At 35.8% G+C, this 12718-nt stretch overlaps 1 protein-coding gene across 1 annotated transcript in view; it reads left to right on the top strand.

Annotated features, from left to right (window-relative positions):
* Window positions 1-11943, top strand: part of PTER (phosphotriesterase related) — an 80013-nt gene extending 68070 nt beyond the window's left edge. Inside the window, exons 4-5 of the mRNA XM_081343350.1 lie at window positions 5226-5366; window positions 11276-11943. Coding sequence (XP_081199476.1) covers window positions 5226-5366; window positions 11276-11486 — 352 coding nt within the window. The 3' untranslated portion in view covers window positions 11487-11943. The remainder of the gene's footprint in view (window positions 1-5225; window positions 5367-11275) is intronic.
* Window positions 11944-12718: the final 775 nt, after the last annotated feature.

The raw sequence follows: 12718 nt of genomic DNA, 5'->3' as shown, positions 1-12718 counted from the left end.
ACATTTCATTGATCTATAACTCTTACATTGTTTAAATTTTATGAAGCCACACATACCTCTTCTAAGTACTTGTACTATTCTTCCAACATCACTGTAAAAATTGTCAGATTTTTCTATTCTTTTTGTTGGATCTTTCCAGCTTATGTACACCCTCTTTCTTCATCTGGATATGCTATCTACATAGTATGCCCAAGAAACTGTGATTCTAATTCCGATACTTCCACTTCACAGATTACTTTTGTCTCTTGTTTACTAATTATGATTTCATTTTTTAAAATGAAATGTTTCACACTAGGTCCATTGATGTCTGGAATAAACCAACTATGACATATATTATGGAAAAGAAATGGTTCCTATACTTAGTATCCTTCCTAGTGTCTCCTAGTTTTATTAGTTTATGATATATATAGTATTTTCACATAAAACTGCTTATCATTACCTCCTTGTGGTTGTCTAAGAATTAATCTATCTAGATGTTTTAAATTAATGCAGAATTTTGTAGCAACGTTACTGTAAATTGGATATGAAGCTGGGTGGCCTTATTAATTTTTCCACTAGGATATAGAAATACAGTTTTGCAGTCATCAATCAAGACAAACTAACGAAGCAAGTTATGAATTATCTCAAGTAAACAAAGACTTGATCATGGATAAGTTCATTTATGTTGATATTTAATGTTGCTGGTTTACTGTAGGACTGGTGTGTGGTTCTCAGAATTTTAGAATAGTTAAGAATAGAATATTTAAGTCACAGAGTGTACATTTTGCAAGTAGAAAAGTTCTAAATTATATCCACATTATCTCTAGGTAAAATGTAGAAAAAATGCCACATGATTTTGATTAATTGTCATCAGTCAGTGTTGACAAGTCTTTCTGTTTGTGAGTTGATTCCTTAAAATAAGCCACTACTTTTTTTTAAATTGATAGTGCTTAAAAAGGTTGACCCATCTTCCTGTTGGCTTTCCCTGAATCAATTGTCAAAGATCTGAGCTTTTTTACAATATGTATATTAGAAATATATCTATAGAGCAAGTAACCTTCAATAGCTTAGGAACTATCTGTTGGAGGGCAATGCTGAATCTTTATCGTTTTCCAGAGGTTTTAACATTTGTAACAATGACACCAAGCAAACGCAACAAATAATCAAATAATGCTGAAAATGATAGTGGGCTGTGCTAGATGACTCATTTTGTACTAGAACAGCAAGGTATGGCTTCTGAAAACAAAAACAATAGTGCACTTAATCAAGAGTATAGCAGTGAATGTCCTCTTTCTTCAGCTGAGAAAAATGATCTGTATATCCGAGTCTCTGTGACCTTATGTGGCCGGATGTTGGCAACTTGACAATTATTGATTAGCATTTCAGATGGAAGCTATTTTGAACATATACCTATCATGAAAATATGGGATGCACTATTCTTTCTGTACCACTTCCATTATAGCACTGCAAACTTGGTAAAGTTTTTCAGATTTCATGAAAATTCTGGAGGAGAGGTGTCATGGCCCCATTGGAACCCAATTTGGAGAAGCTGGAAACAGGACCATCTGATGGAAATGGCATGTCTCCCTTGGAATGCTTGGAGAGGCCAGGGGCTGAGGACGATGTTGTCCCAGACCCCTCAGGCACTGGGGAAGGTGGGTTGACCAGACACAGGGGAGTATTGGCTGCAGATAAGCAATGGTGCTGATAGGCAGCAGATCCCCTCTGAAGATCTGACCTGGAAAGTTAACACAACCCAGGTGGCTAGAAAGGCCCAACAGAGGCTTCACTTTCTTAGGGTCTTGCGGAAGAACAGGGTAGAACAACGGCTAATGACCCTCTTTTACTGGTCTACTATAGAGAGCGTCCTCTCGTAGGGTATTGTGGTTTGGTATGCTGGTCTGACAGCTGCGGACAGGAAAGTATTACAGAGGGTAGTGAGCACAGCACAAGATATTGTGGGCTGTCCCCTGACACCACTGGATGACATCGCCAGGGCTCGTTGCCTTGGAAGAGTGAGGAAGATTCTCAGGGATGACTCACACCCTGGACGGTATCTCTTTACTCTCCTACCATCCGGTAGGAGATATAGGAGTATAGCCAGCCGTACCAACAGGCTGAAAACTAGCTTTTATCCGTGGGCTGTTAGGCTTTTAAATGGGACATAATTTCTGTGAACTTATGCAGAATTGACTTGGGAGGCCGGTGTGTGGTGTAGTTGGTTCACATAGTGTGGTGGGATGGAGGGTTTGTTGTCACTGTGTGTTGGGGGGAGAGAGCACGGGGGGAGGCTTAGCTAATCTCAGTGTACACATGTTGAACTTTGACAATAAAGGTTTTATTTTTTTTTATTTATTTATTTATTTATTTATTTATTTATTTATTTATTTATTTATTTATGAGGAACAGCTGCCTCCTCTCTCAATCCAAGGGCACGGAGAACGGAGCGTAGGCAAGATCAGGAAAGGGCTGCGGGGCTCTACTCAAGAGAAGGTCACCCCTTCTCACAAGGAAGGTGGTGTAGGTTAACTTAAGGAAAAGCCGGGGGGAGTTTGTCTTTGTCAGGAACAATGATTTGTTCTGATTTACACTCCCCTGGCTTTGGTTCGTGCTCTTGCCCATGCCTTGCCTTTGCCTTGCAGCTTGCCTTTGGCCTTGTGGACTTGGTTTGCCTCGTGGATGTGTCTTTTGCCTTGTGGACTGCTTTACCTTGTGGATTTGCCTTTGGCTTGTGGCCTTGTCTTGGCCTTTGTACCTGAACTCTGGATCTTGCCCTGTGAGCTTGCACTCTCTCTTTGGACTTCCTTTGTTGTTTACTGGCTTCTGGGGACTGAGGGTGGCTGCCTTGAGGGTAGTGTGGGGTTTTACCAGGCCTTTGTAGGACTGTTTTGTGGCCTTTTTATCAAAGGAATAAAGGACTCTAGTGATGCCTGCCTCTGCCTGGGTTGTAACAGAAGGGTCTAAAGCAGCCCGGTAAGAAGAATCCCATGAATTGCAAGAGAAATGGAGAACAGAATGGCATGTTCTGGAACAGTTTTTCTTAAACTTTGTGCTCTCAGGACCCACTTTTAAAAATCATGGAGGACCCAAAAGACCTTTAACTTGCAGATTTTGTGGATCTCTGAGAGGGTCTTGAATGACACTTTTAGAAATAAATACTGTTCTAGAGGCATTGCTGACTGAAAAATAAGATAGTAGAGGTCATGGGGCTGCAACCTTTTATTATAGATCCTTAAAAGGAAAGTAAATATGCTACCAACCTATTTTTTTCATTCTGCTCATCTATGAGGCATTAGAAGAAAAATAAACTTTTTCCAGATTGCAAATACTTCTCTGTCTGATTGCCTAGAGGTGAACCTTGATTGCCTCAGGTAATCAGGCTGGTGGTTATTAACAGGCCTTATTTAAATGAATTCCTTTTATTTTATATGTTAACTAAAAGATCGCTTGGCATATCCTTTGATTTGCAATATAAAATAAAGACAAAATAGAGTATGCTGTGGTTCTTCAATATAGACATCCATCTTTATAATATTTTTCCCCACTTCAGTATCTAGAGCTGTCTCTATGGTAGATGAAAACCAAAAAAATGCTTGGCAATTTGTATTGGTTAGCATTTCTGAAGATTATTGAAAAAATACATTTATTAGTTAGAGTTTGCAGGAGTGATGAGCAACATGGTGGCCTAGTGGTGAAGGTGCTGACCTCCCACTGGGAAGATTGAGAATTCCATCCTAGGTAGCAGCAGGTGTTTCTCTTTCAGGGTGCAACTCCGCATAGGCATCAGGAACGATGTCCAGCCACTAAATCCTCAACTCCATTCAGTTGTCCCAATTCTATCCTGAATCAAGGGATTGTAGGGTTGTAAAAAGAAGAAAAGAAGAAGAAAAAGAGTTAGCTGGTGGCAGTTATTTTTGGTTTCTTTCATCCTACTTGCTCCTCCTCCTTGATTATGTTATTCAGGCAAAAGATTGAATTTGTGTAAGCAGTCCCTTTTAGAATAACACATTGTGATGTATTTGAAGGAACACTAGGATCTGTTCATTAAACACAAGGGTTTGAAGATATACATACTTTTGTATGCTTTTCATTCATGTTCAGTATGATTCTTTCCTGGATCTGTAGTTTATTACCACTCTTACACAAATCATAGGCATAGGGACTTTCTCACATTAGTTAATTGCCTCCATATTATCATGCACCCAGAAATACTTGATCACATGTCATATTTGATCTATCGAATATATTTTTTCTCCTTGCCTTTGGCTGAATTTAGGAAATTAATCAAATCAGTGATCAAAACATGGAGCGTGTTGCCCTTTCATTGCTCCAGGTTAGCCCTATTTCAAACCAAAATTGCATATTAAAGCCCAGACCAGTGTTTCTCAAAATATGGCCCAAGGATCCTTGGGGATCCACCAAGATCCTTTTAAGAGTTTATGAAATCAAATTTATTTGTCAGTCATTGAAAAATAATACAATATTAAAATCCCATCAGACAATTGTGAAAAGTGGTAATAGCAGTGAATGTGGGTTTTTTTTTAAATAAATAAATATAACCCATAAAAACAAAACAGAAATTTTGGGCTTAATTGTGGTCGTAATTCAAAGACTACCTATAATTGTTATTGTACATGTTATTATTAAGTTTGCCTACTCTGCCTAGTGTTTCATAATATAGAACAATACAATGTGGTAGTTTTTGGGGGAGGGGCAGTGAATTTAACCAGATTTTTAAATATTCTGGATGCTTATGAATTGATTATTTTTAAAAATGATCTGATGGTTTTAGTTTACTTTTTAGTTTACTTTTAAGGCATATGCCTCAATCCATTCCACCCAAGGTAACTTCTTTTGATTCAGGAATTTCAAGTCCTAATGGAGGCAACAGTGAAAATATTCTAAATAAGTATAAAGTAATGATATAAAAGAACAGTATAGGAAGAATTATTTATTGTTTAGTGTACTCCATTTTTCCTTTAATGGCATATAAACAAATAAATAAATATTGCCAAAGAATTGAAAAGATAAACACCAATTACTCTTCTGATAAACAAGATGTGTATAAAATAACAATATTTATAAATGTGACTAGGTCAGAATCTCTACAGTTCTTTTAATGTATTTTGGAGGGAGAATTGTTAATTATAAAGCAATATATGCTATATTTGTAGACTTATTCGATGATATAAAACAATTCAGTTGATTGCAAAACATATTTATGGTGTACATTGGATTTTGTGCAGGACTATATTTGATGAGAAGAAATTATTAGAGTTTGCCAAACTTGGATGCTACTTAGAATATGACCTTTTTGGAACTGAATTTATTTCCTATCACATGAATCCTGATATTGACATGCCAAGTGACAACGAAAGAATTTTACGGTATGTATTCCAATGCCATAACACATTTAGACTGGAACTTTTGCTGGTGATAAAAATGTCATTAGTATCCAGGTTTAAAAGGCCACAAGATTAGCCCACCTGCCATTTACATCGTCATGACGTGTGCTGGCTGTTCATAAATTGTATCATAGTTATTTGAGGTATATTTTATAATTCATGAAGGCCATGGTACATTATCTCTTTCTCAACTAGGATAGCCAAGGAAATACTTTGATTCCTAATGGGAACCCTAAACATGCATATAGCTTGGGAGCATAACATATCTTTGCCATTTCATATTTTGCCAAATTTGTGGTACAGTTGTCCACTTTAAAACATATAAAACAGGGGTCATCCACCCCCGGTCCATGAACCGGCACTGGTCTGCAGCATGCCAGCAAATGGGCTGCTCAAACAAACAAAGTTCCATCCTTGGGATGCAGGCAGTATTCAAAACCACACCCCCTCTGGTCCACAGAAAAACTTTCTCCATGGCACCGGTCCCCGGTGCCCAAAAGACTGAGGACCTCTGATACAAAATGTGAACTTTATTGTAAATATGTTTTCAGTAGAATACATGCATTTCTCTTAAGATTTTAAAAGCAGATAAATACAGTACCTATGGAAAATTAATGTAAACACAGGACAGAACAGACTTATGAATGAACACATGCAAAAAAAAAAGTCTCATCAGTCAAGTTCTTTTCTAGTCATGGTTCAGAGAGAAGTTGGATACCTTTCTCACGTGAAAATTTCTTCTCTCCTTTGGTAGACGTTGTTAATCAAGGGGCAGAAAGAAATTATTCTTTCTAAAAGATCGCCTCTACCCAATATGGAAGGAAAGCAGCTGTCATAAATCTAGTATAAGCCCTTCCTACTCACAATGTTGCCGTTTATATCATTTGTTTAGAAAATTAGCATCATGCACAATGGAACATCTAATTTCACTTCTTGGTTAGTAATGCTAGGCAGTTTCCTCCTTAACTATACTTTGCAAACCATCCTCATCATCTGCTCCTAATAGGAACTTTAGTTAGTATCAGTCACAGTTAAGTGCTTAGGTAAATGGAACATGTAGTCTTGTACTGAAAAGAGTGCAGATTGTACAAGAGTTTTATATTTTCATTAGATGCCACAGTAGAAAACTGCATCTCAGTAGCCAAAATATGGCGTACCCACAGAACATTTTTATGCACATATTTACACTCCCATCACACTGTTCTCTTCAGATAAAGTGATCCATGTTTTTCAACGTGCAGGAAATAAAGGTAAATCATAAAAAATAGGACATAAAAGACAAGAAAGTCTTAGTAAATATACAGTGTACATAAAAAGTCTACAACACCTGTTAAAATGTTAGGTTTCTGAGATGTAAAAAAAATCAGACCAAGATAAAACACTTCAGAGTTTTTTCCACCTTTAATATAACATATAACCTGTTATAATTCAATTGAAATAAAGTGAGATCTTTTAAGGAGGAAAATAATTCATATTTTAGGGGGGGAAATAACAATAAAAATATACAATAACATGGTTGCATAGGGTCTATGACAGTTCGCCGTGGCCAACTCGCCATGGCCAACTTGCACCACCAATTCACCCTGGCCAACTTGCTGCAGCCAACTCGCCACAGGACAACTCGTTGCCAGACAAAAGTTACACTAATAACAAAGAAGTGTTAGAATAGAATCATTAAAGAAGCAAAAGGAGGGACAGAATGAAACATGATCAACAAAAATTGAAATATTTTTTATTTATTTTAAATAATTAAACGGAATTGTTTTGCAGTGAGTTGTCCTGTGGCAAGTTGGCTGTGGTGAGTTGGCTATGCCAAGTTGGCTGTGGCAAGTTGTCCCATTCACAGTTGCATAAGTGTGCACACCCTTAAACTAATACTTTGGTGAAGCAAATACTATTCGGTCTGTTGGGGTAGGAGCTTATCAGCATGGCACATCTTCCCTTGGGAATCTCTGCCCGTTCTTCCTTGGGAAAGAGGTCCTCATCTGTCAGATTGCAAAGGCATCTGCTATGCACAGCCCTCTTCAGGTTGCCCCATAGATTTTTCAACTGGATTCAAGTCTGGGCTCTGACTGGGCCATTCCAAAACTTACAGCTTCTTCTAGTGAAGCCATTATTTTGTTGATCTGGGTCATTGTCATGTTGAAAGGTGAAATTCCTATTCATCTTCAACATTATAGCAGAGACCTGAAGGTTTTGTGTCAAAATTGACTAATATTTAGAACTGTTCATAATTTTCTCCACCTTGACTAAAGACCCAGTCCAGGTGACAAAAAGTAGTCACAAAAATATGTGTTTCATTGTGGACGTGATGTACTTATTGGTGATTTGCAGTGCTGTTTTTATGCCAAAAGTACATCACACTCAAAATGAACCTTCGTCTCATCACCATAACACATTTTCCCACATGAGTTTGTCAGACTTGTAGGTTTTTGCAAAATGTAGCCTGGCTTGGATGGTTTTCTTTGTAAGAAAAGGCTTCTGTCTTGCCTCCTTACCCCACAGCCCAGACATAAGAAGAATGTAATACAAAACCAGTGCTTGCTAAATATTCTTGCAGTTCCTTTACAGTTGCAGTTCCTTTACAGTTGCTGTAGGCCTCTTGACAGCCTCTTGGACCAATTTTCATTTTGTTTTTTGATCAATTTTGGAGGAACATCCAGTTCTTAGTAATGTCACTGTTTTGCCATATTTTCTCTACTTGTTGATGACTGTCTTCACTGTTTCCCATGGTATCTCCAATGCCTTGGAAATTTTTGGTGTCTTTATCTTGGCTGATACTTTCCAACAATGAGATCACTTTGATGCTTTGTAAGCTCTTTACTGACCATGGATGCCTTTTGCTGTAACTGAGTAACTCTCAGAAAAATCCTAGTAGCCTATATAAATAATCAAACTTTATATGGGCTTTATCAGAGTCACTTTAATTGATGGCAGGTGGGTACTGACTATTATTCAACATCAGTTTGAATGTGATTGGTTAATTCTGAATACAGTCACATCCTTACATACAAGGGGTTGGGTACACTTATGCAACCATCTTATTATGTGTTTTATTGTTATTTTCCCCCCTAAATATTTCAGTTTGTTTTTCAATTGAATTGTACAACTTATATGTTATATTAAAGATGGAAAAAATTCTGAAGTGATTTATCTTGATCAGATATTTTTTACATTTCAAAAAACTCAAATTTTAACAGGGGTATGTAGACTTTTTATATTCATTGTAGTATATCTAACTTATTTTCATGTACTTTAACAAAACTAATGCCAAAATGGAAGTTGTTGAACAAGTTGATTCCTTAGGTCGGGGAGAACTTTAGAACCAGGTAGCTGGGTCATATAAAATCTATATCAGGTTAATAATATTTTGCTTTTTTTAAAGGAAGTTAAAATAGGTATAATCTCTCTTTCTTGTCAATCTACCCTATGAAAAGTCCTGAGAGTCAGTGTTGCAATTTCACTTCAGCAAACAAAGCTCAGAATTACTTTTGAGCCAATGATCACCAGCCTAACCTACTCCACAAAAAAACAAAAAACAAAACTGGAAGCAGGAGCATTTTATGCTTCTGAAAGAAAAGTGGGATATAAATCTAATAAACTGAATAAATGTTTGATGCATCTAGATATTCTAATATGGGTCATCCTACAGTCAGTTTGTTCCCAGACAATCCTCAGAATGTGTTCACTGAAGGTGACAAAAGACAATATAAGAAGACAAAATGGCTTTTATGCAATTATTTATGCTAGAACTATTTTTGAGTGGCTTTCTGGGACTTCAGTTATTTATTGCAATACACACTGCAACAAATATTGTCTCAGTTCGCCTTCTCATAGTCATGCAAATTGATATATGAGTGTATAAGTTTGGAGGGGAAATTTCTTTCAGTGTAATTCCCAATCAGCTTTGCTAATTTGAGAATGAGAATGGGGAATGGCTATCTAATTTACATGGAAATCATTTCAAGATATGTATCGGCATGGTATAAATTTGTACAAGGATTTCTCTGTATTTTTACAAATGTTATTGAGGAGTGAAATGATAATTTTGCTATGGTGAGAAATTACGTGGAGAGAAATTTATTTCTCCTTTATCATGGTCATTAGAACCAGATTGCTTTAATTACTCAAGTTATCCAAGGAAATTCAACATAGGTTAAAGTATTACCTTCTGTAATGCTACATTAATATTTGTAATGTTCCATAGCTCACTTCTCATTTTAATGGTTGCATGGAGCTCAGTCTCATCCATCAGTAAGCAAGATGGACAACTCCCATTGCTTGAAGTCAAATAGTCTGACTTCATTTATCTCACTGTGATCATAAGGTTTCTTTTAATGAGAAAATGGCTATTCCAAATCCATCCAATTATCTGAAGTTCAATGATTTCACTGCAGAAAATTGGTCATGTTCCAATTACTGAACCATGTAAACATTCCAGTATGTAATTGTTTAAATTACTTTCATATTGCATTTGTAAGGGGAAATATTCCCAAGTGTAATGGTTTAAAAAAGAAAAACACAAATCATTATTGAACTTTTTTTGTTAATCAGACTCCTCAGCTAACCTTGACCTCTTATTCAGAAGTGTAGAAAACAATATTCCTCATTAATGACTGCCATGCATCTGTGGTATTAATTGTTGTATGGCTATGTGAGATAGTCGAGATAGACTGCTTTTAATAAATGGTTATGTACTGTTCTGGTGCACCAGAAAGTTCAAAAGGGTATGTTAATGCACAATAAAAGTTGTATGGCTGAAGGCCAAGCTCTTCCTTAATATTATAGAACTGAGATAATAAGATGTGTGGTAAATTTGATTGTTTTGTTAAGTTGTGTCTTAATTCATGATTTTGTCTTGCCCATTAGACCAAATATCTCTTCCCATTCAACTTCATTAGTTTGCCACTCTAGATAGTCAGTCTGACTAAATTTAATTTCTTTCAAAGAAGTGGTCTCATTTGAAAAATACAGGTAGTCCTCAACTTACGAGCACAATTGAGCCCTAAATTTCTGTTGCTAAATGAAAAGTTAATTGAATTTTTATCCATTTTATGACTTTTCTTGCCAAAGTTGTTAAGTGAATCACTGCAGTTGTTGTGTTAGTAACATGGTTGTTAAGGGAATCTAACTTCCCCATTGACTTTGCTTGTCAAAAGGTTGCAAAAGGTGGATCACATGACCCTGGGGGTGCTGCAGTGGTCATGGGAAAAGTCATCATAGGTCACTTTTTAGCGCTATAGCTTCAAACAATCACTAAATGAATATTGTAAGTCAAGGACTACCTGTACTCTGTAATTTGTGAGCAAGTAGAATACTTATAAATATTCCATTAGCCAATTTAATATTTAGGAAACAAAAGCTTTAGAGGTTTCTACTCTATAACCATTCACACATAGCAACCCAGAATTCTTGAAAACCTGGCTTAACCATATATAAAACAGATGCTGGTGTTTTATTCAGCTCATCTTGCTAGCAAGAATCCATGATTTGCTTACCTTTCTGCCTGAAGCAGTAAATCTGCTTGCTTCTCTAAGATGGAAGACTCATAAGCCAAGAATGTATTTATGCCAGCTTAATAGTGGAAAAATAACTCAAGAGTTCTCAACTCATGTATAGTATTAATTGTACCACAGAGTTGTCCAGTTTTTTCTGCTACAGTATTACTGAAGTGGGAACTGTTATAGTGTTTATTATCAGAACAGTAGTAATTCATGATTACCCCAGAATTCACAAATTCTGTTTGTGTAAATGCTAATCTAATTTCTTTTCAGCATAAGAGAATAGGTGATTTCAGTAAAAATATTGTTGAAATCTATTTCCAGAGATTATTTTTTTATATTACAAATTAATTTGAACATTTATTCAGAAATATTTCCTTTTTTTTCCAGAGTTCGAATGTTGATTGAAGAAGGTTATGATGACAAAATTGTGATTGCTCATGATATTCACACAAAACATAGACTAAAGAAATATGGTGGCCATGGCTATTCTCATATTCTTGAAAATATTGTCCCAAAAATGCTCTTGAGAGGAATATCTCAAAATAAAATTGATAAACTATTGCTAGAAAATCCCAAACAGTGGCTGACTTTTAAATAAAAAAACTGTGATCCTGTTTGCTTCGGTGAAAGTGAAAAAAATAGAATTGAAATTGGGCTGAGGAAAATTAAATTGTACCTTTGGAGCACAGAATAAGAAAATAAGAACTCCATTTTTATTGTATGATTGCAACTTAAAATAATAACAAAATTAGATGTATTTTTGGAAAATATGTTTAATGAAACTTCTATAATATGAAGATGGAACGTATTATATTAATGAATGAAAATTATTTTTAAATGGCTTTCTATAGAATTAATTGGATGGAAAACATCCATTTGAATTAATCAGAATGAGAAACTTCAATCATGGTCTGGTTCACAACTGAATGTAAATGCCATTGTTTTGTGTGTAAGCCCTTGATAGAACTACTAGTTTGTTTTGTTTTAAAAAAATGGACATCCTACCATGAAATGCATTGTACCTTAAATGTATCCAGAAATAAATCTTGCCTTGCTTCGCTTCATATTGTACATGTCTATTTTTACGGTCATTTGAGTGAAGCACATATTTAAAAACTTCACATGTGAATTAGGCCTTTCCATTTCCAAAATACAACACTGCATTGCATTTCAAGAGGCAGATGAAGCAGCCCCTTTGCAGAGATCCATCTACTTCTCTGAAACATGACTCTTCTGTTTCTTGAAATATGCATTTTGACAATTTAGAGAAAATCTCCCTACTTTGCTGTCAGTAAGCTTAAATTGCATATCTTCTGCAACAAATGGAGTTATGAGATTCATAGCTGACTGCCAGAATTATTTTCTTTATTTTTTAAAAAGCAGTTCTAGGTAGGCTTATGGCAAACTGAAAAGTAAATAATGTCTGTATCATCTTACAAACTGGTGGCATGATCAAGAAAATTTTAATGGGATCATCAAAGGAATATTTTAAGATCTGTTGATATGCTATGAAATACTTCTAATGCATCAGAGTGGATAATGACAGAATTCATTTGGTCCTTTTAAGGTAGATTTTTGCCAAGAAAACTGCAGGAATTTGGGAAGTAATCACCAGGGAAGGGAGGGAGGGAGGGAGGAAGAAGGAAGATTAGTTAGGAAATCAGAATTTAATATTCAATTTGAAGGTAAGAGAAGTTAGGGTTGTACAAACAAATACATAAATAAATAGGATTGCGCTTTAAATATATGGTTATGAAGAAAAAGAAGAGTGAATCCAAACTAACTTCTGTATATATATATATGGAATCTACTGGATTGTAAATAAATAAA

The sequence above is a fragment of the Vipera berus genome, assembly GCF_964194415.1.
Source record: "Vipera berus genome assembly, chromosome: Z".
NCBI lineage: Eukaryota > Metazoa > Chordata > Lepidosauria > Squamata > Viperidae > Vipera > Vipera berus.
Note: the sequence above shows the minus strand (reverse complement) of the source record. Positions and strands in the feature narration are given on the sequence as shown.